Source organism: Leptonychotes weddellii, chromosome 3 (genome assembly GCF_054177405.1).
Source record: "Leptonychotes weddellii isolate Sample4059 chromosome 3, ASM5417740v2, whole genome shotgun sequence".
Classification (NCBI taxonomy): Eukaryota; Metazoa; Chordata; class Mammalia; order Carnivora; family Phocidae; genus Leptonychotes; species Leptonychotes weddellii.
Genome location: NC_138371.1, coordinates 29,995,068 through 30,021,190, shown reverse-complemented (window position 1 = coordinate 30,021,190; position 26,123 = coordinate 29,995,068). Strand labels below are relative to the sequence as shown.

General features: G+C 35.0%; 1 protein-coding gene, 1 long non-coding RNA gene and 1 pseudogene across 2 annotated transcripts in view; 1 reads left to right on the top strand and 2 right to left on the bottom strand.

The window, feature by feature from the left end:
- LOC145720742 (uncharacterized) overlaps window positions 1-26,123 on the bottom strand; it is a 440,998-nt gene that overhangs the window by 211,613 nt on the left and 203,262 nt on the right. The gene's annotated exons all lie outside the window — the stretch shown is intronic.
- Window positions 1-26,123, top strand: part of BMPR2 (bone morphogenetic protein receptor type 2) — a 197,208-nt gene that overhangs the window by 160,302 nt on the left and 10,783 nt on the right. Inside the window, exons 6-9 of the mRNA XM_081815269.1 lie at window positions 2,485-2,645; window positions 3,620-3,767; window positions 8,748-8,884; window positions 23,801-23,973. Of these exons, the coding sequence (XP_081671395.1) occupies window positions 2,485-2,645; window positions 3,620-3,767; window positions 8,748-8,884; window positions 23,801-23,973 (619 nt within the window). The remainder of the gene's footprint in view (window positions 1-2,484; window positions 2,646-3,619; window positions 3,768-8,747; window positions 8,885-23,800; window positions 23,974-26,123) is intronic.
- Window positions 21,297-22,801, bottom strand: LOC102741678 (heterogeneous nuclear ribonucleoprotein A3 pseudogene; annotated as a pseudogene).

Below are 26,123 nucleotides of genomic sequence, written 5' to 3'. Positions count from 1 at the left end.
TTTCCTTACTCTTAAATATTATTATAATTCATTTAAAGAGCTGGCTTGGCACAGAATTTAAAATACCATCCTAATCCTCCTTTTCAAGACTTGCATGATTTAGCAAGGTTTCAAGTCAAACATTGGCTGAAAAGAATGATTGCCATCAAATAAGAGTTGTATTTAATGTAGATGTTACTCTCAATATTACCTAATATTATCATTTAAACTAGTTAACCTTTTTTTAAAACTAAGTATATATATATATGCTATTGCAAAAACATAAGTATATTTGATTTTTAAAATATTGGAAATACGCTAGATTATTTCAAAACTTTTAAAGTGTTATTTCACTTTTTTTTCAGAGAATCCTATTTTTCCCAGTATCTTTAGATGTAACTTCGCTGTTTGGCATAGAAATTTTATAGTAAGGAATAATATATTATTATTTATTCAGCTGTTTTTTGCTTCAGAATAAATAAGGATGAGTTGAGCCTGTTTATTTATTTGTAATTGTCTTTCTTAATGAATTTTTTTCTGAGAATGTCAGTGAAACTTGGTACCGTACTCCCCCCAGAAAAATCTAACAAAGATCACTCAAATATAAACAGAAGGTTACTATTAACTACGTACATCCTTCCAGATCCTTTCTGTGTGTGTGTGTGTGTGTGTGTGTAAATATCCACAGAGAAACTATTTTTTGTTCAGGTTTTATTTTTTAATAATTGAAATAATATTACGTCCTGCCTAGTACAGTGCTGCTGCCCAGGGCAAAATCATTGTATGTTTTGCTCCTTTCTCTTTACCCCCTACCCCCAAATAAGAAGGATTAAAAGGTATACTGAGGAGAACTTCAAAGGGAAAAGTCTCTCAAAGGGCAGTCTGTAGTTCTACCTCTTGAATTGGTGATAAATCCTAATCTTACTTCCTTTCTTCTTTCTCTTCTCTCCCTTACCTCTTTTGCTCCCCTGCTCCATTTCTTTCTTTTTTTTTTTTCCTTCATTATATAGAAGACAGTACTACCCTGTTTTCCTCTCTGGCTGTCTCACCCACTCGTTCGTTGCCCATTCCCCCCATTATTTGCCTGGTTTCCTTAAGTATGAGATCTTTTAGTTTAAGTATTGATTTGGGATTAATATACAAATATTTTCCAAATATAGAAATATTTTTAATCTCTATAAATTTCTTATATAAATATCACCTCAAGATTGTACCATATATACTAATATTGTGGTTTTATGCAGAATAAGAAATGCAGCTCTTTTAGGGGTTGAGCGAACCATGTTAGTACAAGCTTTAGAAAGCTGGACCATGAACTGAAAGGTGAGAAAATGAGCAGGAAAGATCAATGGTAACTACCATTTTTTAGATCAATGGTAACTTCTATTTCTTCCTCCAGTTGTTCTGTGTGCTCTGTTTTTTTGTTTTTGTTTTTAATATGAAAGGAATCATTATCCTTTTTTTAGTTTCATTGCTGGTAAAATTGCAGTCTAATTTTCATTAATGAGAGTAATGACTAAATGCTGAGTCTATTTGTGCCTAAGTATAAATACTCAATAAACTTATCATTGACTTTGTTCTGATTGCTCCGTTTCTTTGTATACCTAGAGAGTTATTTTAAATTTCAGAAATTATGGTATAGAATTTTTTTTTCAATTCAAGAGCTATAGTTTTGCTAATATTTATATAAGGTTTCCTTATAGAGAGGAAAAAATATATTATGCTTTTCATGAGGCAGCTTAGGTTAGATACATTCTTTCAGTCAGCAAGCATTTATTGTGTGCCAACCCTTTTGAATCCAGGTAAAACATACTCTCTTTCTGCCTTCATGGAGCATATAGTCTAGTGATAATAGAATGAGTATAATAGTGCTTTGCTTCTCTGTAAAATCAGAAAATAGGTTTTCATATCTTGCTGAGAGATAGCAGCTCCTCTACTCATTCTCCAAGTCCGTTGTAAAATTATTCCTAGTTTGATTTGAAGAACTGAGGTGGGCTTAGAGACAGGGCTAAACCTGAGGGCAGAACTGGGATGTTCCATCATAGGTTTGATCTGTTAAGTCATAGGACATATGTATACAGATTTTGGAGCCATCTCAGTTTTTCACTGATACTTATTTTAGACAAGCTGACTTTTTTTATTTTTTATACTAAATATTTCTTTCTGTATTGCCTCCTTTTGCTACCCTAGAAATGAAGGGAAAAAAAAAAAACAAGTGTGTGTAAAAATTAGAAGCAATAGCATGTTGGCTGTTAGATTTCAGCTAATTATTTAAAGCTTAATTATACATGCAACAGTAGTTTATGTTATAAAATACAGTGAAAATAGTTAACGATTGTGAGTGGAAAACTTTGCTTTCTTGTTTCCTTTTTTGTTATTAGAAAATTAATGGGCAGAAAAATAATACAGTCATCTATATTTATGTAGTCCCTATTACCTGCATGCTTACTTTATATCCAAGAGTGCTATTTAAACATTAATAAATATTTGAAATTATCTGAACAGATCATTATAAACCTGCAATTTCCCATCGAGATTTAAACAGCAGAAATGTCCTGGTGAAAAATGATGGAACCTGTGTTATTAGTGACTTTGGATTGTCCATGAGGCTGACTGGAAATAGACTGGTACGCCCAGGGGAAGAAGATAATGCAGCCATAAGTGAGGTGAGTATATACAAAAGGTATCACTCTGACATACCAGGAGAACATAATGAATTGCATTAAAAAAATCAACACAGGACAATTATCCTTATATGCTACCAATGTAGCATATTAAGAATTACAAAATTAAAAAATATAAAAGACCTTACATGAAGTTTATCAGTTCTTTATGGAAATCACTGCCATACCATTCTTTTGGAAATCACTGCCACACCAACTCATTTTTGACAAGCATTGGGAGGAAGTGTGTAGGAACTGACTTTTGAAACAAGAGTAAAATTGCCAAGTTTGAGATAGGACAGTCACCTTCTGATAATCACTATTAAAATGTGAAACACGTCCTTCCTAACCTTTTTCTCTGCATCCATACATATGTCTCTCTCTCTCTCTCTGTGTATGTGTGTGTGTGTGTGTGTGTGTGTATATATATTTATTTATTTTTTAATTTTTTAGGGACTTGCCTCAGTGGCTCATTCGGTTCAAGGTCCGAGTCTTGATTTTGGCTCAGGTCATGATCTCATGATTGTGAGATTGACCCCCACCTTGGGCTCTGTGGTCAACATGGAGTCTGCTTGAGATTTTCTGTCTTCCTTTCCCTCTCCCGCTCTCTTTCTCTTAAATAAATAAATAAAATCTTTAACATTTAAAAAAAAATTTTTTTAAATATTAAATGGTGTATATTGTTGTATAGTTTTCTCATTGTGTCTTAGAAATGTTTCTGCATTGACATACATAGGATGGTCTAGCTCATTCTTTTTGATTGATGAATAGTATTCAATAGGATGAACTTACCACAGTTTAATTATTCAAGAAGGGCATTTTATAGATAAAAAATTTGGTATAGAAGGTTTCAGTAACATGCTTAGGGTCAAATAACGTATCATTGACATGAAATTTATGTATAACTTCTGGTCTAATATATGCCTTTCAGAATATGCTATATTCTGTTTCTGAAAAATATCACTCTAATTTAATAGGTTGGCACAATCAGATATATGGCACCAGAAGTTCTAGAAGGAGCTGTGAACCTGAGGGACTGTGAATCAGCTTTGAAACAAGTGGACATGTACGCACTTGGGCTCATTTATTGGGAGATATTTATGAGATGTACAGACCTCTTCCCAGGTAAGAGAATTGCTATCAAAAATTGATATATGTTTTGAAGTGAAGCAGTAATATCTTCTTTTTCTATCTATATTAAGTAAGTCAACTTTTGTGTGTTTTTACTTTCATTTAAACCTTTAGTTCATTGCCATCTAGTGTTCAAAAACATTATTAGCAGAAGGATGTCAACCAGGAAAAACTTTTTAAAAGGACTCCAAGTTTTGCATCTGAGTGCAGTTTAATTAATTGCTCATAATAGCTTATCTGTGTTTAGTTTGGTCTCTGATTGCTTTAACGGTCATCGTTGTCCTTATGCATCCTCTGAACATTTGATAAGCTACACTTAAAATATTTCCTCAATTGACCCAAGTAAGAAATTAGAAACAATGAATTAACCATTAGAACACTTTTTTCTTTCTTTTTCCTTTATTTTTTTCATTCTCCATTCTTGACTTCCTGCTTTCCTTCCTTTCTTTCAAGGAAAGAACACTCATATAATATGAATGTTTGTTTGAGGCTTACTTGAATTAGCCAAATGAGTTTATAGTTTTTTTTGTTAGGATTATATTCCTGTCATTATTGTCCTATAAAAACTTAAACTATCAATATGTGCATTGCATTCTTCTAGATGATGTACAAAATGATTTGATATATATGGCTTCTACCTTATAGGAATAACACCATTAAAAGCATAGAAAAAGGAAAAACAGTCAGTTGAATCAGCATTAGACAAATTATGAAATGGAACTATTAAATAAAAACAAAGATTAGTGGTAGGGTTGAATTTTTTTGCTTTAGAAACAGTAAGCATTTAACAGTAGTTATAATTCTAAAAATAAAATAAGTTAATTATTTAGATTGACTATAGGTCAATCAGTTATTATTTAGAAGTATATTTCCTAGTTAATTGTAAGTACAAAGTACTCAAGGTATTTTTCTGGACATAGCAGAATTGCAGTAGTATCACACATATTATTGGAACTTTTGAAACTTTTAATTTCTATTATTGGAATTTTGGCCAGAGATTTTTTTTAATATATCCCAATCCAGAATTTTATTCTTTAGAAACATGTCTGACTAAAATGATTCTTATTACCAGCATTAGTATACTGCCATCAGCAACATTTTTTTGGACAACTACTGCATTCAAAGAATAACTATTGCTTTTGGTCTGATAAATAACAAAGAGCAATATCAAGTGTTTGAAAAAGGAAAAGCAGGGTGCCTGGGTGGCACAGTTGGTATACCTCCAAATGCAGTATAATTCTTGGTTTTGGCTCAGGTCGTGATCTCAGAGTCCTGAGATTGAGCCCCACATGGGGCTTAATGCTCAGCGTGGAGTCTACTTGAAGATTCTCTCCCTCTGCCCCTCCCCCATGCTCTCTCTCTCTCTCTCTCTCTCAAATCTTAAAAAAGAAGAAAAAAGAAAAGGGGAAGGCAATTCAATCTTATTTGTAGATTATTTTAGCAGATGTATAGGATAAATTGAGATAGAAAGAATTAGAGGCAGTTTAAAAAGGGAAAAGACAGGTGCCTGGCTGACTCAATCAATAGAGCATGTGACTCTTGACCTCTGGGTTGGGGCCATGAGTTCGAGCCCCATTTTGGGGGTGGAGATTACTTAAAAAAAAAATAGTTAAAAAAATAGGAAAAAGAAATAAGGTGTTACTATTTAATGGATACATAGTTTCTGTCTGGGAAGATGTAAAAAGTTCTAGAGATGGGTAGTAGTGATGGTTGCACAACATTATTAATGCACTTATTGCCACAGGACTGACTGTATGCTTAAAAATTGTTAAAATGGTAAATTTTGTGTATATTTAACCACAATGAAAATAAAAATAAAGGAGAAAAACAAGAGTTGCAGTAAGAGATCCTATAATCTTGGATACGGAAATTGGCAAGAAGAGGCACATGTAAGAAAATATAGAGGAGAAATCTGTGGTTCTACTTAGCTATTAGAAGAAAATCTAAGGAATTGAGAAATATTCAGAGATCAAAGAAATAGGGTGGCAGCCAGGAACTTAGGAAAAAATATTTATTATATTGGAAAGATGAATTAATTATGGAGACTTTTGGATGGGGTATTGAGGGACAACTGAAGAAATTAAAAAAAAAATTTTTTTTTAATTATCCATAGATGGTAAATGGGAACTTATGAGTGAATGCTCTCTCCTAAGAGAACAAATTAAGAGTGCAAAAAATTGGGGAATAAAGACTGCATATTGGGGGACCTCCCTGTACCAGTAGGTTAGTTAAGAAGACCATTGGTCAGAAAAATAGTGAGAAAACTAAGAAATCAGAGTATCTTGGAAGTCGATGTTAGAAAATGTTAAGAACCCAGATTGATAGCAGTAGATGTAATATGAAGTCAAAAGGAAATAGAACTGAGGAATGATCTTTGAATTTGAATTGGAGGAGGTTATTAGTATTCTTAGAAGAGATTCTGTGGAATAGAGAAGACAGAAATATTACAGAGTATGGGAAGGAAAAGTATTAAGACAGCACAGGAAGAAGATTTAGGGTACTCTTAAAAATTTTAACAATGAAATGGGGGGAGAAGTTGAATAAAAAGGTTCCCATAAACATATTAATAAACATAGAATAGCATGTTATAATGATACAATTCTTGGAAAACATTTCTTCAAACTTGTATATCTCCAAATGCAGTACATGCTTTATTATTAAATGTAGACATTACGTTATGTAGACTGACTCTCTGTAAAATATTTGCAGAATAAATGAATTAGGTGTCTATTACAAAAAATTGAAATGCTGCAATATTCATATAAAGGAGGAATATGGAAGGAAGAAAGAAAATAGGAAAGCAAGAGAAAGAAAAAGAAAAAAGAGAACAAGCATAATTTAAGAAGGGAACTAGAAAGTTCCTAACTGCTTAGAGACATAATTAACAAATAGCAAATGAGGTTTGAAGCAGGGAATGGTATCTGATATTCTTAGACATTTTATCTATTTTGGACAGTTTGAAAGAAAGTAGGATTATAAAATTTCCCTTGAGCAATCCAATGATAATAAAGTTTTAAGGAAATCCAGTTAAGACTAATAGAATTCATGATGATGATATCATTAACATTAATCTTTGTGTCCCTAATGCCTAATACTAAGCGCTAAACAAGTATCTATTGAAAAATTAGATTTAGAGCCATGAAGATTTATTAGAAAATTGACAGTTCTTAATGTCATTTCATTCACAAAATAAGATTGTACATTAGTTTTATTTAGCAGGTTTTCTAATTATATTTTAGACCTGATTAAAACAAATAAGTAAAATTGTGAATTTTTAATTATCCTGAACCAGTATTCGAAAAAAAAAAACTAATAAATAGCACTTGGAAGATATCTATATGTGTTGTGTTTATGTCTCAGAGACAGGTAAGATATACTAGATACTAAATATCTTACAGTTCACAGATATTATGGGTTGAGGTTTTATCAAATGAGGTTTCATGAATGAAAGTGATACACTAACTAGCAGGATTGAATCTTTCAATTTTGTCTTTCAAGTTCAATATTGATGGCGATTGTCAACAATAAGTATCTGCTTAAATGTTTAAAGTATGTGAACATATCACTTGTTTAGATAGTGTAATATTCCAAAATTTTGGGGTTGTACTGCATAAATTATAGAATTAATCTTTGTAATTTAATCTTTTTTAATATTGGAGGAGGGTAACTGTTTATATGTTTTTTGAATATCCAAATTGAAACATAAAAATTAAATACATGTTTTATGAAGTACTTTCTATCTGGGTCATTATAACTTTTGTATTATCTCCATGTGAGTGAGATAAGGAAGACAGACATTGCCATTTTGCTGGCAGGAAAATTAAAAACAGAATAAATGACTTTTCCAGGGGTGCCTTGGTGGCTTAGTCCGTTAAGCATCTGACTCTTGATTTTGGCTCAGATCATGATCTCAAGGTTGTGAGATCGAGCCCCATGTTGGGCTCCACACTGAGCGTGGAGCTTGCTTAAGATTGTCTGTCAGTCTGTCTGTCTCAAAATTAAAAAAATAAATGACTTTTCCAGGAGAGAGATGAAGCCAGGATTAGAGCTTAAGTGCCTTATCCTACATTCTGGTGTTTCTCCTAATTTATCCTGTCATTTTAATGGGGTGGGGAGTGGTACCAGGAGACAGGAAGAGTCTCTCTCCTGTGTTGTTTGTCAAGATTTTGACTAGACCATTGGTCTTCTGACTATTGGTCCCAGAGATCTTCTGTATGCTCAATATGTTTATTAAGTTTAATTTGATAACATTTTGTAAAAATCATGAGCTTCTCATCACAAGCAGCTGATTGTGCTTTATTGGTGGTAAATAAGGTTATTAAACAATGGTAGAATAGTTAATGAAACTTTAAAATCCTTGATCTAGATACTGTTTCTTAGGAATTTTTTTTAAAAAATCAGTATACTGATTTTTCTGTCATGGCCATTATCATAAAAATTTTTGTGACGTTTGATACAGTCTGGCTGGACTATAATAGAGCCAGTGACATATTAAGACAGGATGACTATACATCTTTGTGCTTATATTTGGTTGTACAGACATGTGTTCTACTAGATCCTGGACTTTGTCCTCATATTCACCACCCTTGATCTCTGTATGGGATAAGAATTCAGGCATTTTCAAGTATTAAGTACACCTTATATATATATAATTAATAATCCCCCCCCAATTTAGTAATACTAGAAATCATTTAAAAATAGCTACGTCCACTGTTGAAACTACCACTTGATTTATCAACAGATGTTCAATTTATCAAAGACTATTCTAAGTAAAGCATTTATTAATAATGTATTAAACCCACAACAGGATTTCTTTTGGATTTCCAAATATGCCCTAACGGGTTTAAAAAAAAAAAAAAAAAAGGTTGTGACATAATTTCTCTGCTTACTTGGAATCAGAAAATCTGCTGTTATTCCATCATTTTAACATAGTTGGAAATTTTATTCTGTCCTTCTTTTAAAAAAAATACACAGGTGAATCTGTACCAGAATACCAGATGGCTTTTCAGACAGAAGTTGGAAACCATCCCACTTTTGAAGATATGCAGGTTCTGGTATCTAGGGAAAAACAGAGACCCAAGTTCCCAGAAGCTTGGAAAGAAAATAGCCTGGTAAGAAAAAACTAAATTATTAAAAAGAGGACTTATGACTGAATATGTTTCAATGTTGTTAGAAGCAAAAATAGACTGTTAATGTAATAGTTTTTAGAGCTGTCTAATGCCAGAAATCCAACTTACTTGACTTTTATGATGTTATACACTTACAAATTTTTCAATATAAAAAAGTCCTCTTTCTTGGTTCAGTTTCAGTTTTTTCCAAGTGTAAAACACTAGAGAGACTAACTTGTGTCTGAAGGTTGCCAGATTGAGTAACAGCTAGAATAATTAACATGTTAATATTTTGAACATTATTGAAATTCCATCTTATTCTCTAGAGTGGTACCAAAAATGTTAATTAGTGCAGATGTACATATTCAGTGGCTAATAGAAATTTAAACTACCTCAAAAAGAAACCAAGGTGTGCTTATAAATTCTGCCTATTAAAAATGCAGTCTAGGGGCTCAGTTGGTGGATCATATGACTCTTGATCTTGGGGTTGTGAGTGCAAGCCCCACATTGGGTATAGAGATTTCTTAAAATAAAATCTTTAAAAAAACAAATTCAGTCTAAAACACTAAAATATCTTCAAAGGTTTCTGCCATTTTGGTAAATTGTTGCTACAGCACTGTAAACATCTTACAAACATTTATGCACACACCCTCTTTCTCTTTATGTCATATAATTTTTTTAACATAAGTAGGATCATTTCATTATCCACTATCATTTCTGAAGCTTATTTTTTTACTCATGGACAGTTTTTCATGTCAATACCTATAGATGTATCTCTTTCTCCATTTGGTCAGTATTCCACTGTATATCATAATTATTGAATTATCCCTTATTGATGGTAGTACCCTGTATTTCTTATTTTAAACATTTTTTTAAAGAATTACAAAGTTATGCCTATACATGGTAAATCAAATCAAATTAAGTAGAAGGGCATAAAGAAGGAAAAGAAAAAAACTCCATAACCCTACCACCACTCTTCAAAAGAAACTCCTATTAACAGTGTTCTGAGGTTTTGGTTTTTGTTCCTAATTTTTACTTCTGAAGGTTACTGTTATAACTGTAAATACTATATCCTTATTTCTTGTTATCTCTCATTTACTCTCTCCTAGGTTTGTAACATTTTAGCTATTATTACATAATTTATGTTTTGTCCACAGATCTAAAATTTAAAATAAAAACGTCAGAAATTGGGTGCCTTGGTGGCTCAGTCGTTAGAACATCTGCCTTTGGCTCAGGTTGTGATCCTGGAGTCCTGGGATCAGTCCCGCATCGGGCTCCCTGCTCAGTGGGGAGCCTGCTTCTCCCTCTGCCTCTGCTGCTCCCCCTGCTTGTGCTTGCTCTCTGTCAAATAAATAAATTTTTAAAAAATCTTTAAAAAAAAAAGCCAGAAATTGTAGAATTATGATTGTGTAAACATCCACTGCACAATGTAGTATTGTGCTTGGACTCATAGAGAAGGAAGTAAAAGTCCTGTTAGTTATTGTAAGCTTCTGCTGCTTGAGGAAGAATGTTTCAAAAGTCACCATCCACTGGATTCTCCGACTTTTTGTCACTTTGTTCTTTCTTTCTTCTTTATAGAGTCTATTAAGAAGCAGCATTTTTTAAAAAATCTCACTCTTTTTCTTGTAAATCATAATTTCTTTTATGAAGTTCCTCTTTAAGTGATGTATGTTAGTATGTGCATGGGATTATGAATCCTTGCACCTTCAAAAATGTTTATATCTTGCCCTCACATTTGAGTAATAATTTGGCCAAGTAATGGTTTCAAGATCAAAATCGCATTTTCCTCATAGTGGTTCCTTTGAAATCGTTACTCCACTGTCCTGAAGCATTCAGACATGTTAAGAATTCCAGAGCCAACCAGTCTCATTCCATTACTTTTTGTCTTTTTGTTTTACCCCTTGTTTTCTTGTCTCTATGAGCTTTTAAGCCTTTATCGTTGGAATTATCACAGCTTACCTGAATATATGGAGGCATGGATCTTTTCACACATTTTGCTTTGCACTAGACAGGTGTTCAGTTTGAAAACTCAGAGATTTCTTCAATTCAGAGGAGTTTTTCTATATTATTTAAAAAATTATTTTTTCTCTTCTATTTCTTCCCTCTGTAATTCCCATTAGATAACTACTGGTCCACCTGACATTCCAGGTGTCAGTTTTTTTTCTTGCATTTTCCATTTTTTTGTTGTACATTGTTCAAGATTTACTCTGCTTTAGCTTTCAAATCACTCATTCATTTTTCACCTTTATCACTCTATTAGTTATCTGTTCATTAAAATCTTACTTTTGACAGTCATATTTATAATTTCTAGAAATTCTTAATGTTTGTTTCTTCCATAGCAGTCTGTTCTTTTTTTAAGAATGTGATAGGAATTCAATTATTTCTAAAGGTGTAAATCAGAATTTTTGACACTTTATACAAATAATTTTCTTGATTATAGTTAAAGAACAAAAATGAAAAAAAATTCACTAAGCAATTTAAATCACTTTATTATGTATTTTCACATTTTACTTTTAGGTTGTCTTCATAGGATTAGAATATTTTCATTCTTGATCCTGACTTATATGGGGTGGTGGCATGTCAGAGAGAGGCTAGAGAGATGTTACGTGTTTCCGTACAGATTTAGACTGAATATTTTCTCCATTGGTCATCTTTATCATCTTGTCCATTGGTCAAGGAAGGCTTCTGCTTCAAATGAGATTGAAATCTTCTTCAAGGCATTGAAGATCTATTGCCAAAAACATATGCCCAAAATTGCCTCCAAACTGCAGTCCCTGCTATGGGAACTGGGACAGATCTTTAAGAAGTCCTTGGCAGAAGGTGGCAGGCTGAATCCTGCACCCCAGGATTCATTAGATATTCTAGCCTCACAGAGCATCCCTCAAAGAAAAATCTCTTCATGAAATTTTATCTAGATTTAAAATACTTATCTTCCTTAAATTGTTTTCTCACCAGAGAAATTTGACTCATTATTTTGAAATCTCTCTTGGCAACCCTACCATTACGAGATATGCATCATATGCATATTTACCTGAAAACTTTTTGCTTCCAATTTAGAGTAGGTTGTTAAGTAGGGGATAAGTGATACTTGGTTTACTTCCAGTGAATCCATTTAAATCTAATGTGCTGCAGTCAATAGAACTGCTTCTCTGTAAAGACAATCCAATACTAGAGAGGTGTATAGCAAATGCATAGTATATAAAAAGAAATACACCTATGTCTAAAAGAAAATATTTTTGCTTCATAATTGCATTGAAATTAAAAAACATTTTTATAATAACAAAACTCAAAGATCTTCCAAATATAAATGAGTGTAAAGACTAGTTTTTAAAAACTGCTAGGGAGGGCACCTGGGTGGCTCAGTCAGGTAAGTGTCTGCCTTCAACTCAGGTCATGATCCTGGGGTCCTGGGATTGAGCCCCACATTGGGCTCCCTGCTTAGCGGGGAGCCTGCTTCTCCCTTTCCTTCTGCCTGCTGCTCCCCCTGCTTGTGCTGTCTGTCAAATAAATAAATAAAATCTTTTAAAAAGATTGCCAGGGGTTCAAAAACATAGATCAGTCAATAAAAGGGGGAAGAATACATGAAAATGTTAACCATAGTTATGAGGAAAATACATGAAAATGTTAACCATAGTTATCTCTGAATATTGCATTCATGAATAACTTTTTCTTTTTTCCCCCCGTACTTTAGGAATTTATAGTAAAAATGAACTGTTGTAACAATTACATACACATACACACAGTTTAAATTGGAATAACAAAAAATTATAGACAAAGTTTATTATTAAAATAGTTTTTTCCCAGGATGCCTGGGTGGTGCAGTCAATTAGGTGTCCAACTCTTGGTTTCAGCTCAGGTTGTGATCTCAGGGTCATGAGATCGAGCCCTGTGTTGGGGGTCCATGCTCAGCATGGAGTCTGCTTAGAGTTCTCTCTCCCTGTCCCTCTGCCCGCCCACGTGGCCCCACCCTCCCCACTCTCAAATAAGTAAATTTTAAAATAAAATGTAATAGCTTTTTGTCTCACATGTAAAACTTTCAGGTATAATTTGTTCAACTACACCACCATTCTTCATATTTTTCATTATTTTCCAAATTATTTTTTTTTAAGATTTTATTTATTTGTTTGTCAGAGAGAGAGAGCACAAGCAGTGGGAGCAGCAGGCAGAGGGAGAAGCAAGCTCCCAGGTGAGCAAGGAGCCCGATGTGGGGTTGATCCCAGGACTCATGACCTGAGCTGAAGGCAGACACTTAACCAAATGAGCCACCCAGCTGTCCCCCTTTTCCAAATTCTTACCTTCCATTTCTTAATCTGTCTTGAATACTGCCTTGTTCTCTTTCCCCTCTTGAAATCGTTTGTCTGATTTATCTTTAATCCTTAGGCTTAGTTCTGTATAACCTCTCTTGCTCAACAGTCTTATCTTAATATATTGTCATGTAAAAGTTTGAAACTTCCTCAGTTGTTTTTTTTCTCCTCTAGTCTCTTCTTTCTCCACCCATTAAATCCAGTCTTCTAAAATGTCCTATATTTTCCAAAAGCTATCCGTTCTTCTTTTCACATTTATTTCATTCTTTTTTTTTTTTTTAAGATTTTATTTATTTATTTGAGAGAGAGAGACTGAGAGAGAGAGCACATGAAAGGAGAGAGGGTTGGGAGGGTCAGAGGGAGAAGCAGACTCCCTGCCGAGCAGGAAGCCCGATGCGGGACTCGATCCAGGGACTCCAGGATCATGACCTGAGCCGAAGGCAGTCACTTAACCAACTGAGCCACCCAGGCGCCCCCATTTATTTCATTCTTTATATTTCTCTTCTTGACAAATCAGCAAGCTTGCTGTGGTCTAGAATTCAACATTTTCCATACTTCTTTTCTCATACAGCCTACATTAGGAAATGCAAGTTCACATCATGATAGAGTGTCTTTAGAATAATACTTAACCTCACTACGTACTCTGTGTTTTCTTATTTGCTCTTCTAGTCTATAGAGTATTTCACTTTGGAGAGACTGGTGTAGTTGTTTGTTTTAAATGTTGGTTCCCAACCCACTAAGCTCATTTCGTGACCCATCCATGAGCCCCCACTTCCATTTTCCTGTCATTACAGAGGAAAGATTTTTAAAATTTCCTATCTTTTTTCCCGTTTTATTTCTTCTGCTTCTCTTTCTTCATCAGTGTAAGTAACGATATCCCCTTTATCTTATTTACCCAAATGTTGGATATCATTATATATTTGCAGTTAGAGTCCCTTGTTGAAGCACTCATCTGATTTTGCCTGAATATTTATATTTTTTGCTAATCTTATTTTCTCCCCTCAAAAAACTTTAATATTTAAAAGAGATATAATTGATATGGATTAAATTGCGCATATTACGATACACAATTTGTTAAGTTTTGGCATGTGTATATACCCATAAAACCATCACCACAATCGTAATTATGAACATTTCAGTTACCCCCCAAATTTCTCTTGTGTCCTTTTATAGTTTCTCCTTCCTGCCCCTCTCTATTCTCCATGAATCCCAGGCAACTACTCATCTGCTTTCTGTCACTAGTGATTTGTATACCTTTTCTAGAATTTTATGTAAATGGAATCATACAGTGTGTACTGTTTTTATCTGGCTTCTTTCAGATAGTTTAATCATTTTCAGATTCATTCATGTTGATCTGTATGTCAATAGTTTATTCTTTTTTTTTTTAAGATTTTATTTATTTATTTGACAGAGAGACAGCGAGAGAGGGAACACAAGCAGGGGGAGTGGGAGAGGGAGAAGCAGACTTCCTGTGGAGCAGGGAGCCCAATGTGGGGCTCCATCCCAGGACCCTGGGATCACGACCTGAGCCGAAAGCAGATGCTTAGTGACTGAGCCACCCAGGCGAGCCAGTTTATTCCTTTTTATTGCTCAGTAGCATTCCTTTGAGTGAATATGCTACAATTTGTTTACCCATTCACTTGATGATGGATATTTGGATTGTTTCCAGTTTTTGGTTACCAGAAATAAAGCTCTTGTGAACATTCATGTCCAAGTCTTTGTGTGGACATATGCTTTCATTCTCTTGAGTAAATACCTAAGAGTAGAATGGGTGAATCATGTAGTACATGTCTGCATAATTTTTTGAGAAAGTACCAAACAGTCCAATTTATCAATTTTTTCTTTCATGGATGTATTTTTGGTTTCATATTTTAGAAATCCTTGTGTAACCCAAGGTCACAAAAATTATCTTCTGTGTTTTCTTCTAGAAATTGTATAGGTCTGTGACCCATTTTGAGGTTGTTATGTGTCTTATTTTTTAGATTTTTTGCATATGTGTGAGGTATGGATCAATATTCATTTTTCTGCATATGGATATCTAATTGTACCAGCATAATTTATTTTTAGAGACTACTTTTTCTCCATTTAATTAATTGCTTTTTTAACTTTATCAAAAATTAATTGTCCATATGTATGTGGGTCTGTATCTGGACTCTTTATTCTGTTTCATTGACCTATATGTCTATCTCAATGCCAGTACCACAATCTTGATTACTTTAGCATTATACTATGTCTTGAAACATTAGTCCTCCACCTTTGTTCTTTTCACAGTGTTTTGGCTATTCTAGGTTCTTTACATTTCTACATGAATTTTATAATCAGCTTTTCAATTTCTACATTGAGCCTGTTGGGATTTTTATTAGAATTGAATTAAATCTGTAAACCAATTTGAAAATAATTGACATCTTAGTAATATTGAATCATGTTAATATAGATTTATAATTATTGTTTTATGCATTTTTCTCTTAAATTGTATTGAAAAAAAAGAAGGGTCACAAACCAAAAATACCCTAGTACTGGCTTTTATATTTACCTATGTGTAGTTTATTTTACCAGTGTTCTTCATTTCTTCATATGGCTTCAAGTTATTGTCTAGTGCCCTTTCACTTGAGCCTGAATGATCTCCTTTGGCATTTCTCATAGGGCAGATCTGCTAGCAACAACCCCCCCCCCTGCAGCTGTTGTTTATCTAGGAATGTCTTAATTTCTTCATTATTGAAGGATAATTTTGTTTGATAATAGAATTCTTGGTTAACACTTGTTTTCTTTCAGCACTTTAAATATATCACACCCCTGCCTCTGGCTTTCATGGTTTCTGATGAGAAATTGGCTATCGACTTTTTTTTTTTAAGATTTTATTTATTTGACAGAGAGAGCACAAGCAGAGGGAGAGGGAGAAGCAGGCTCCCCACTGAGCAGGGAGCCCGATGCGGGACTCGATCCCAGGACCCTGAGATCATGACCTGAGCCGAAGGCAGCTGCTTAACCGACTGAGCCACCCAGGCGTCCCTGGCTATTAACTTTTATTTAGGATCCCTTGTACATTTCAAGTCACATCTCTCTTGCTGCTGTCAAGATTCTCTCTTCATCTTTGGATTTTTATATTTTGATTACAGTATGTTTCGGGATAGAACCTTTTGAGTATATCCTACTTAGAGTTTATTGAGTTTCTTGGATGTTAGATTCTTTCTATTATTAAATTTAGAAAGTTCTAAACCATTATCTCTTCAAATATTCTTTCTGCCCCTTTTTCTTTCATCTTCTTCTGGGGTTCCCATTCTGTATATTTTGGTATGATTGATGACGCCTCACAAGTCTTTTAGGCTCTGTTTATCTTTCTTCATTTTTTTTGTTTCTGTTCCTCAGACTACATAATTTTTTTAATCTTCAGGTTCACTAATTCTTCTCCCTGTTCATATCTGCTGTGAATCACTGTAGTGAATTTTTCATTTCAGTTTTTGTACTTTTAAGCTCCAAAATGTCTTTCTGGCTTTTTATAATTTTTCTCTCTTTATTGCTATTCTCCAGTTGATGAGAAGTTGCTTTCCTAGTTCCTTTAATTCTCTGTCCATGGTTTCCTTCATCTTTTGAGCATATTTCAACTCTTTTTCTAGTAACTCCAGTATCTTTATTTCCTGAAGGACAGTTTCTTCAGTTTCTTTTTTCCTGTGAATGGGGCATACATTCTTGCATTTTTTGCATGCTTTGTAATTTTTTAAGACTGGGGATTTTGAATATCCTGATAGGCAAAAAGAAAACAAAAGAAAAAAAGAAAAGATAAGATAAGAACATACTCTCTAGGCCTTTGCAGTTTGGCTTTGTGTTGGGGCCCTCCTTTAACATTTATCCAGACCCTTTAAGATTCTGTGTTAGCCTTTACTTTCTGCTAGCGCTGAGCCTAAAGACCAGCCAGCTATGAAAGCTTATGGTCTGCTCTGAGCATGCATCCTGGCTGGACGTGTGCATGGCTTTTCTAGGTTTCCTGGTATATGCAGGAGTTTTTCAAAACCCTCATTCCCTAAAGTGTTTCACACCCCAGTTTTTCCTCCCTCACTTTCAATTTTTGTTGTGTGGTTCAATTTTTGTATTTTGTCCCAGGCTGTAACACTTGTTCATTTGGCTTTCAGTGATTTCAAGGAATGTTCTCCACTTAGTCTTACCTACTTCTGTTTTCTGAGAGTTCTGAGTTAGGCAGAATAAAGACAGACCCCTTTCTTTGGTTCTTCAGGAAATTCATAGACATGTCAAAACAGACAACATAATTCCTTGGGAACAATATTTTACTCCCTCTGAACCAGGTACCTACATGGAGAACACAGACTGCAGTCTTCATATTCTACTTAGTTGCTCTAAACATTTGACTAACTTCCAGAGCTTCAGTAAGATTGATTGACAGTATTGTTACCAGGATTTTTGGTACTTCTGTGGAAGAACGTCCCCTGGTCTCCTTCCTCTGCCATCTTCACTAATGTCCTCATACAGTGAGTTGGGAAATATCCTTCCCTCTTTGATTTTCTGGGTAGAACTGGCATTATCTCCTTCCTGAATGTTTGGTAGAATTCAGTAGTGAAGCTATCTGGGCCTGGATTTTTCTTTGTGGGAAAGTTTTAAACTACAAATTTTATAGATACAAGAACTATTCAAGTCATCTATTTTTTCTTAAGTGAGCTTTGACAGTTTATGTCTTTGAAGGAATTTGTCCATTTCATCAAAATTGTCAAATGCTTTCTTAATTTTGTTTAAAGACTTTAATGCCCAGTTGGTCACTTAATCTTCCTCTTTCTATACAGTTTATTTCCTTAATCTTCTCTTATCTACTTTTTTACTTATTCTGGGATATTCAGCATTGCTTTACTTTTAGATCAACTTTCTACAACCAAATCATTATTTTTAGGACCCTTAGAATCCCATGTATAGTCAACCTCTTTAAATTCTCAGCTATTTTTCTAATTTTTCCTTTTCCCTATTTCATATTAATTTACTTCTAAATCTTGTGTAAATGATTTAGTAACCATTATTTTAACTTTGAACTTAAAATAGATTTTTCTCAAAAAAAAAAATCAAATTACAACTTTTATAATAGAACCCATTTATCCACTAGGAACTGGCTGTGTTCTATCAGCATAGTTTAGAGGCAATCATCATAGGATAATGTATAAACTGTGGAGCTGTGCTACCTGAGCTTTCATCTTAGCTTTGCTACTTATTAGCTATGTGCCCTAATTTCTCCTCTGGGCCTCTTTTCCTGCATATAAAAAGTGGGGATGACAATAGTACTTCAAATAAGAATTAAATGAGTTAGAACACAGTCTAGTACATAGTAAGAACTCAGCAGTTGTTAACTATTATGCATCAACAATGATGCTGTTTTAAAAATAGAAACTTCTTAGAGGTAGGGACTAGGGTTTCTGTTTACCAAATTTTATTCATCATCTAGGACAGTGCCTTGGTGAATGTCTTATTTTGGCAGGGGTGGGAATGGGGTGGAGGTAGGGTCTCTTTTTGAAAAAGTGTTTTTACAAATTATTTTCCAACTATATAATGAAAAGTAACAAATACAGCCTCATTCAGTGTCTCTCTCTCCTCCAGATACAGAAAACAGCCAATATACCATTTTTAGCTGCTTGGATTTGGTATTTCTGAGCTCTTCTGGGCAGTTGGTGAATGGGACTCTGCAATCGATAGTGCTCTGTTTTGGAAAGGAAGGGTCTCTTTCAGTTTTGTGTGGAAAGACATCCAGATCTTTGCTTTAGGAAGATTTCAGTGTATGCACTTCATTGTGTTGCACTTCATGTTTAGTAATTAAGAACATGAATGAAACTGGGGCGCCTGGGTGGCTCAGTCATTAAGCGTCTGCCTTTGGCTCAGGTCATGGTCCCAGGGTCCTGGGATCGAGCCCCGCATCGGGCTCCCTGCTCGGCAGAAAGCCTGCTTCTCCCTCCTCCACTCCCCCTGCTTGTGTTCCCTCTCTCGCTGTGTCTCTCTCTGTCAAATAAATAAATAAAATCTTAAAAAAAAAAAAAAAGAGCATGAATAAAACTATAAATCTGTATGTGTGGTATATGATGGGTATATGTCTGAATTAAAAAGTAATAAAGTTTCTCTGAAAGAATACCCAAGAAATTGGTAACATTGGTTGCCTTTAGACTGGGAAAATGGATGGTTGGTGAATAGGAATGGAAGGGAGATTGTATTCTCTTTTTGACATTTTGAATTTATTGACACATACATATATTACCTATTCAAAAAATTCATTAAATACATGTCAAAATTCAAACAAAGAGTTCAAACAATAAATTATTTTTAGCAATACAAAAAATATGCCATGCCCAGACATCTAAAAGGCCCTCCAAAGAAACAACCACTCTTACGTTCCTTCTGTAGACTTCAGAAATTTCTATGGATTACATGACTATATGTTTTTATATCCTTTCCTAATATATAGATGGGAATTACTACATCCACTTACCTTACAATTTTTACTTAGCAACTGGGAACATATACATCTTCCTAATTCTTTTCATTCTGCATAGTATCCATTATATTGCAAGTTTTTAGCCAGATCCCTATTAGAGGACATGTGGGTAGTTCCCAGCTTTTGCTATTATAAATGATACTGCAGTGAATACCTTATACACGCATTTTTCTACAAACATGTAAGTGTATTTGAGGAATAAATTCCTGGAAGTAGTATTGCTGACTCAAAACGCAAATACATTTATGATTTGTTATTGATAGATTACCTCCAAATTGAGGACACTCCCGACAACAGTATGTAAGTGCCTGCTTTCCCATCACCAACACTTTGTATTATAAAAATATTTTTATCTCTCTTAATGTGATAGGTAGGAATGGATCTTGTTTTAATTTGCAGCTAGTAAGTAGTAGAGCCAAGATTTGAGGCCAGGTTCTTTTTTTTTTTTTAAGATTTTATTTATTTATTTGACAGAGAGAGCAAGAGAGAGAACACAAGCAGGGGTAGTGGGAGAGAAAGAAGCAGGCCTCCTGCGGAGCAGGGAGCCCAATGCGGGGCTCGATCCCAGGACCCTGGGACCATGACCTGAGCCGAAGGCAGACGCTTAATGACTGAGCCACCCAGGTGCCCCTGGAACTAATATTCTTTTTTTTTTTTTTAAAGATTTTTATTTATTTATTCATGAGAGACAGAGAGAGAGAGAGGCAGAGGGAGAAGCAGGCTCCCAAGGAGCAGAGAGCCCGATGCGGGACTCGATCCCAGGACTCTGGGATCATGACCTGAGCCGAAGGCAGACGCTTAACCATCTGAGCCACCCAGGCACCCCTGGAACTAATATGCTTAACTGCTATACTATACTGCCTCAACATAGTAAGATTAATCATCTTTGCATATTTTATCAGGAATTTGCACTTCTTGTTTATGTGCCTTTTGTCCATATTTCTATTATGCATTTACTATCATTTTTTAAATGTCTTGTTACTAGCAAGCATCGCAGAAATTCAGCCAAGAAACATCAAGTGATGTTAAAACCAGTGGGTGAAAAGGTGAATAGAGAATAATATATTTACAGAGATTTTAAGTATTCCCTCCACCTCAAAAACACTGATTAAAGTCTTAAAAACAACAACAACAAACATTAATTGAATATAAAAGGGAAAAATGGAACTTTACAGTAGAGAAACCTGGCAGGCACCAACTCAGACATGTGATCAAGGTTAACTTCACTAGTAATGAGACAGATCAAAATTATGAACCACATGATAAGATACAATGAGAAGAACACAACATCTCGAGGGATGCCTGGGTGGCTCAGTTGGTTAAGTGTCATGGCTCAGGTCACGATCCTACGGTCCTGGGATCGAGTTCCGTATCATGCTCCTTGCTCAGCGGGGAGCCTGCTTCTCCCTCTGCCTGCCATTCCCCTGCTTGTGCTCTCTCTCTCTGACAAATAAATAAATAAAATCTTTAAAAAAATAAAAGAAAGAAAAAAGAAGAACACAGCATCTCTTCTGTGATTTTTCTGCCAAAGTTTCAAACCTTGAATCTAACCATGAAGAAACATCAGTTAAATTGAGTTTCTAAAACGTAACTGGCTGGGTCCCCTGGGTGACTCAGTTGGTTAAACATCTGACTCTTTTTTTTTGAAAAGTTAAAAATTCCCTAATTTTTTATTCCTGGTACCACTACCACAATTTACAGGGCAATATACCTGATGTCATGAAAATAAAAAGACAAAGACAAAGCTACAACAGATAAAAGACCTCAGGAATGTACATCTAATTGACACTACATTGCCTTAATCAATAGCTGCACTTTTTGCAAACTGTGGCTATGACAGTCCTGAACAAGAAGGGTTTCCTGTTTAAGCTGCAGTAACTTTTCTGACTATGGATCATCCTTCCTTCTGCGGCAGATTTTTACAGTTCCTCTAATGCATTTGGGACGACTGTCTCAAAGTAACCTGCAGCTTTCCCGACAACTCCTTGCTCTCCTGCTAAGAACTGAAGCCCTTTTCTTCTGAATTTGTTTTAGAACCTTCTGCTACCATATCCACCACTTCCACCACCAGATCCATAACCACCACTATAGGGTCTGCCTGAGCTTCTTCCACCAAAACTGCCCCCTTTCATGGGTCGATAATTTGATTGCTGTTGTCCACTATAATTTCCAAAATCATTATAGTGCCCACCACCACCATAGTTACCACCTCCAAAATTTCCTCCTTCATTGTAACCATCATACCCTCCACCACTGCCTCCATATCTGCCTCCTTGGTTTCCATATCCTGGTCCACCACCATAGTTGCCGCCATCACCTCCAGATCCGTTATATCCACCATCACCTCCTCCATAACTACCTCTGCTGCCACCACCTCTGCCACCGTAGCCTCCTCTTCCACCGAAGTTTCCACCACGGCCAAAGTTTCCTCCATGACCCATGAAGTTGCCAGATCCACCTCCACGACCTCTTTGTGATCCAGTAGACTGCATTTCTTGTTTAGAAAGGGCTTTTTTCACTTTACAGTTATGCCCATTAATAGTGTGGTATTTCTGAACAGTAATTTTATCAACTGTATCATGATCATCAAAAGTTACAAAAGCAAATCCTCTCTTTTTTCCACTCTGCCTGTCTTCCATAACTTCTATGGAGTTACCTTGCCATACTTTTCAAAGTAGTCTCTCAGATTATATTCTTCTGTATCTTCTTTAATACCACCAACAAAAATTTTCTTCACAGCTCTAGAAACAGCTCTCTTTGGTTCCACTACACGCCCATCAACCTTGTGTGGTTGGGCACACATTGCTGCATCCATCTCTTCAACACAAGAGTAAGTCACAAAACCAAAACCCCTGGAACGTTTTGTTTGGGGGGTCTCTCATCACCACACAATCTGTAAGTGTACCCCATTTTTCAAAATGTTCTCTTAAACTATCATCTGTAGTTTCAAAGCTCAAACCACCAATGAACAGTTTTCTCAACTGCTCTGGTTCCTTTGATTATGGCCCTCCATTTTGAGACTGGACTCGCCTCTTCCAACTCGAGTTCAGTATGGGACCTAAACATCTGACTCTTGATTTCAGCTCAGGTCATGATCTCAGGTGTGTGGGATCGAGCCCCACATGGGCCCACATGGGCCATGGTGCAGGTGTTCATTTAGCATAATGCCCACAACAAACACCATCAAATTTCCTACAGGTTAAGATTTGTTTGTTAGAGAACACAAATTATTAGGAAAGCAGTAAAATCAAAAAAAAAAAAAAAAAAGCAGTAAAAATATTGCCAAGAAAGCTAACAAGGACTTTAGCTTAAAATGGGCTTGTGAGATAAAATGCTCAGATTCAGCATTGCGTGGAATACATACTAAAAATGATTTGCCAGTTATCTGAAACGTTAAAATTAAGTGCTGTTATACATTATTTGTTAGATCTGGCAGTCCTCACCTTAATTTTTTTTGAAAACGTTTAAAGGTGCAAGAACTGTGAATATCAGCAAGTAAAAAGCTTTGGAGCTTAATAAACACAAATCCAAAAAACAAGTCTGAAAGGATTCTGGATGACAGTTTATGAAATCTGTTTTTTAAAAGGGAGTTCAAACCAGCTTTCCCCAAAAGGGAGACTATATTGTTTATTGCTGATATAGATTAATACTACAGAATAGACTGCTTCTGATACTACCACTGAAATTAGTCTAAAGAAAAAGAAAATGCCAGGCCTTTAAACTTCACAGTTAGAATGAAGTACCCTTTACTAGGAGTAAAAAAAACTCACCTAGAGATTGAAGATAGCCTGGTGCCAAAATTCCAGGAAACTCAAAACTCATTTTTGAAGTGGAATTAGTGGCGTTGATAGAAATAACAATGAACAATGACATAAACCTGTGACCTTGATGAACCATGTAACTTTTTACAACTGCTCACATTTATGGCTGATTCTTTAGGAGTTAAGTTAAACCTTGCTTGCTCACTTGTTACTCATCTTTTGAGAAATATGACCCTTTACAAATCTCTGAAGTCTAAAGTATTTTATTATAGCTGTGTAAAATATTGGTAAAGAAAATTGATTTTTGTTTTACCTCATGTCACTAAAAATCAATACTTTTTTTTAAAAGATATACTGTTTGACATATACACTATTATAGGCAGTGAGGTCACTCAAGGAGACAATCGAAGACTGTTGGGACCAGGATGCAGAGGCTCGGCTTACTGCGCAGTGTGCGGAGGAACGGATGGCTGAACTTATGATGATATGGGAAAGAAACAAATCTGTGAGCCCAACAGTCAATCCCATGTCTACTGCTATGCAGAATGAGCGGTAAGACCTGGAGGGGTTTGGCATTCATCAGTCAGTATTGAAAACTAAGACTAAACAGAGGTTAGAAAAAAAATACTATTAAACCAGTCTAAAAGGGCAATGATTAATTCATACAACCTAATATTGTGATTTTTCTTTCAATATGCCTGTTTTTTTACTAGAGATTTTTGTTTGGTATAAGTGCAAGATGGCATCTGTGGTTTTTTTTTAATATCTCAAGATACAGCAAAAAAGGTTAGTCTTTATTAATGCTCCTTCTTCCCTAAAATAATGAAGCAAAACATTTTCATAGTTCCAAAAGTTTATAAGCACTTCTACATGCATTGTCACATTTATCATTTGTTGCCATTATTCCTCTTTCTCTTGCTTTTTATTTTTTTATCTTTTTATTTATCTTTAGGGAGAATAGAACTATGAACTTGCCTATATATCTAACCACTGTTTTACTGGAGACTAAGATTTCAGGCTTCCTATCCAATGCTGTTTGTATAGAATATACTACTACTACTTTAACATGAAAGCAATTCATAGATTTTTCTATCCCATCATAAATATTACTTTATGAGACATTTCTTTGTTAAATTATGATTTTTCATTCTAAGTAAAAGGGCTTTTTAAAAAAATTCCTTAAAAATTGGAACTTTCAGACAATGTAATCTGTGTTTCTTTGTTCCATGTTTGGGGGAAAGTTTTCCCCAAAATTTGTCATTTTATTTAATACATGTTAAAATTTTTCAGAAAAGCACCCAGGAAAAAGTTACCAGAGAAAATTGAGATAAAAATATACTTGATTATTGAATAATTTTTTTGCTGTTTTCTGTTGTTCTAATTTCTAAGAGCAGTTTGTGTTATGAACTATAGACCCAAAATTGGGTTTACACTGCTTGTGTTTGGACTGAATTAGCTTCAGCATGGGAACCCTTATTCCTTATATATCAGTAAGTCAAGGAAGGTAAAGACTAGCAATTCTAAATACGAATTTTCTTACTTTATGCATACCTGAGGATAGTCTTCTGCTTCTTTCTCCGCTGATCTCTGTATTTTCTGTGTGTTCTAGCATGTTATTTGTACCTCTCTCACAAGTCAGTTACTTTTACTCTAAGTACTTTTGAACTTTTCTTGAATGGTAAGAAGAATCCTTGATGCGACCCTCCATTGTGTTGACCATTTTTTGCCCCCTAAATCATTCAGCTCTATGTTTTTTTTACATGCTTTTTCTCATGTCCAGTCACTTCTAAATAGTTTCCCCTAAATCGTGGTTCATCCCATAGTCATTCCATTCTAGGTTTCATTGTATTGAATCTTACCCCCCAGACCTCTATACAACTACTTTTTTATTCTTCACCCTCCTGTCATTCTCCTTGAGCTGCTGCTTTTCTCCTATAACACTTGTATCTATTAATGTTCCCATTGTTTAGTTAAAGCTATCCCTGGCTTTTATTTTAAATAACCTAAATATATTATCATGTGATGCTCAAGAACCATCCCTCTCAAGGTGTGATAATGACAGTGAAGAACTCTTAATAGTTGGAGAGTAGTTCTGAATTGTTGTTCCTTTATCTGAATGTCACACTCTGCCGTTAGTCTGTAGAACTTTCTTTGATATGGCTCAATTTACCCCCAGAAAGGTACATTCCATTTCTAAACTGCCTCTTAATGGAAGCATGGAAGCACTTTGGAACAACCTAAAAGCTTATATTCTTTTTACCATTTGGCCATTGTAACTTAATTGGTAAAGTATTTATTGAGTTGCCACTATGTATCTAGGATTGTAGGAGTGCCAAAGAAACATATACCATGGCTCCTCCTCTCATGCACCTTTATATCTGGTTGTGCAACTATACCTACAGTTGATAAAAATATTTGGTAATGTTACAAAACTATAGAGGAGATTTTTTAATTAACTCTTATAAACCAAAATAATGAACATCTATGAAAATCACATCTAGATCCACATAGGTTTTTCAGTAGTCTTAATTCATATAAAACTAGCATTTAGGGGCACCTGGGTGGCTCATTCGGTTAAGTGTCTGTCTTCAGCTCAGGTCATGATCTCTCAGCCCCCCACTGGGCTCTGTGCTCAATGGAGAGTCTGCTTCTCTCTCTCCCTCTGCCCCTCTCCCCAGCTCTTGCTCTTTCTCGTGCGCTGT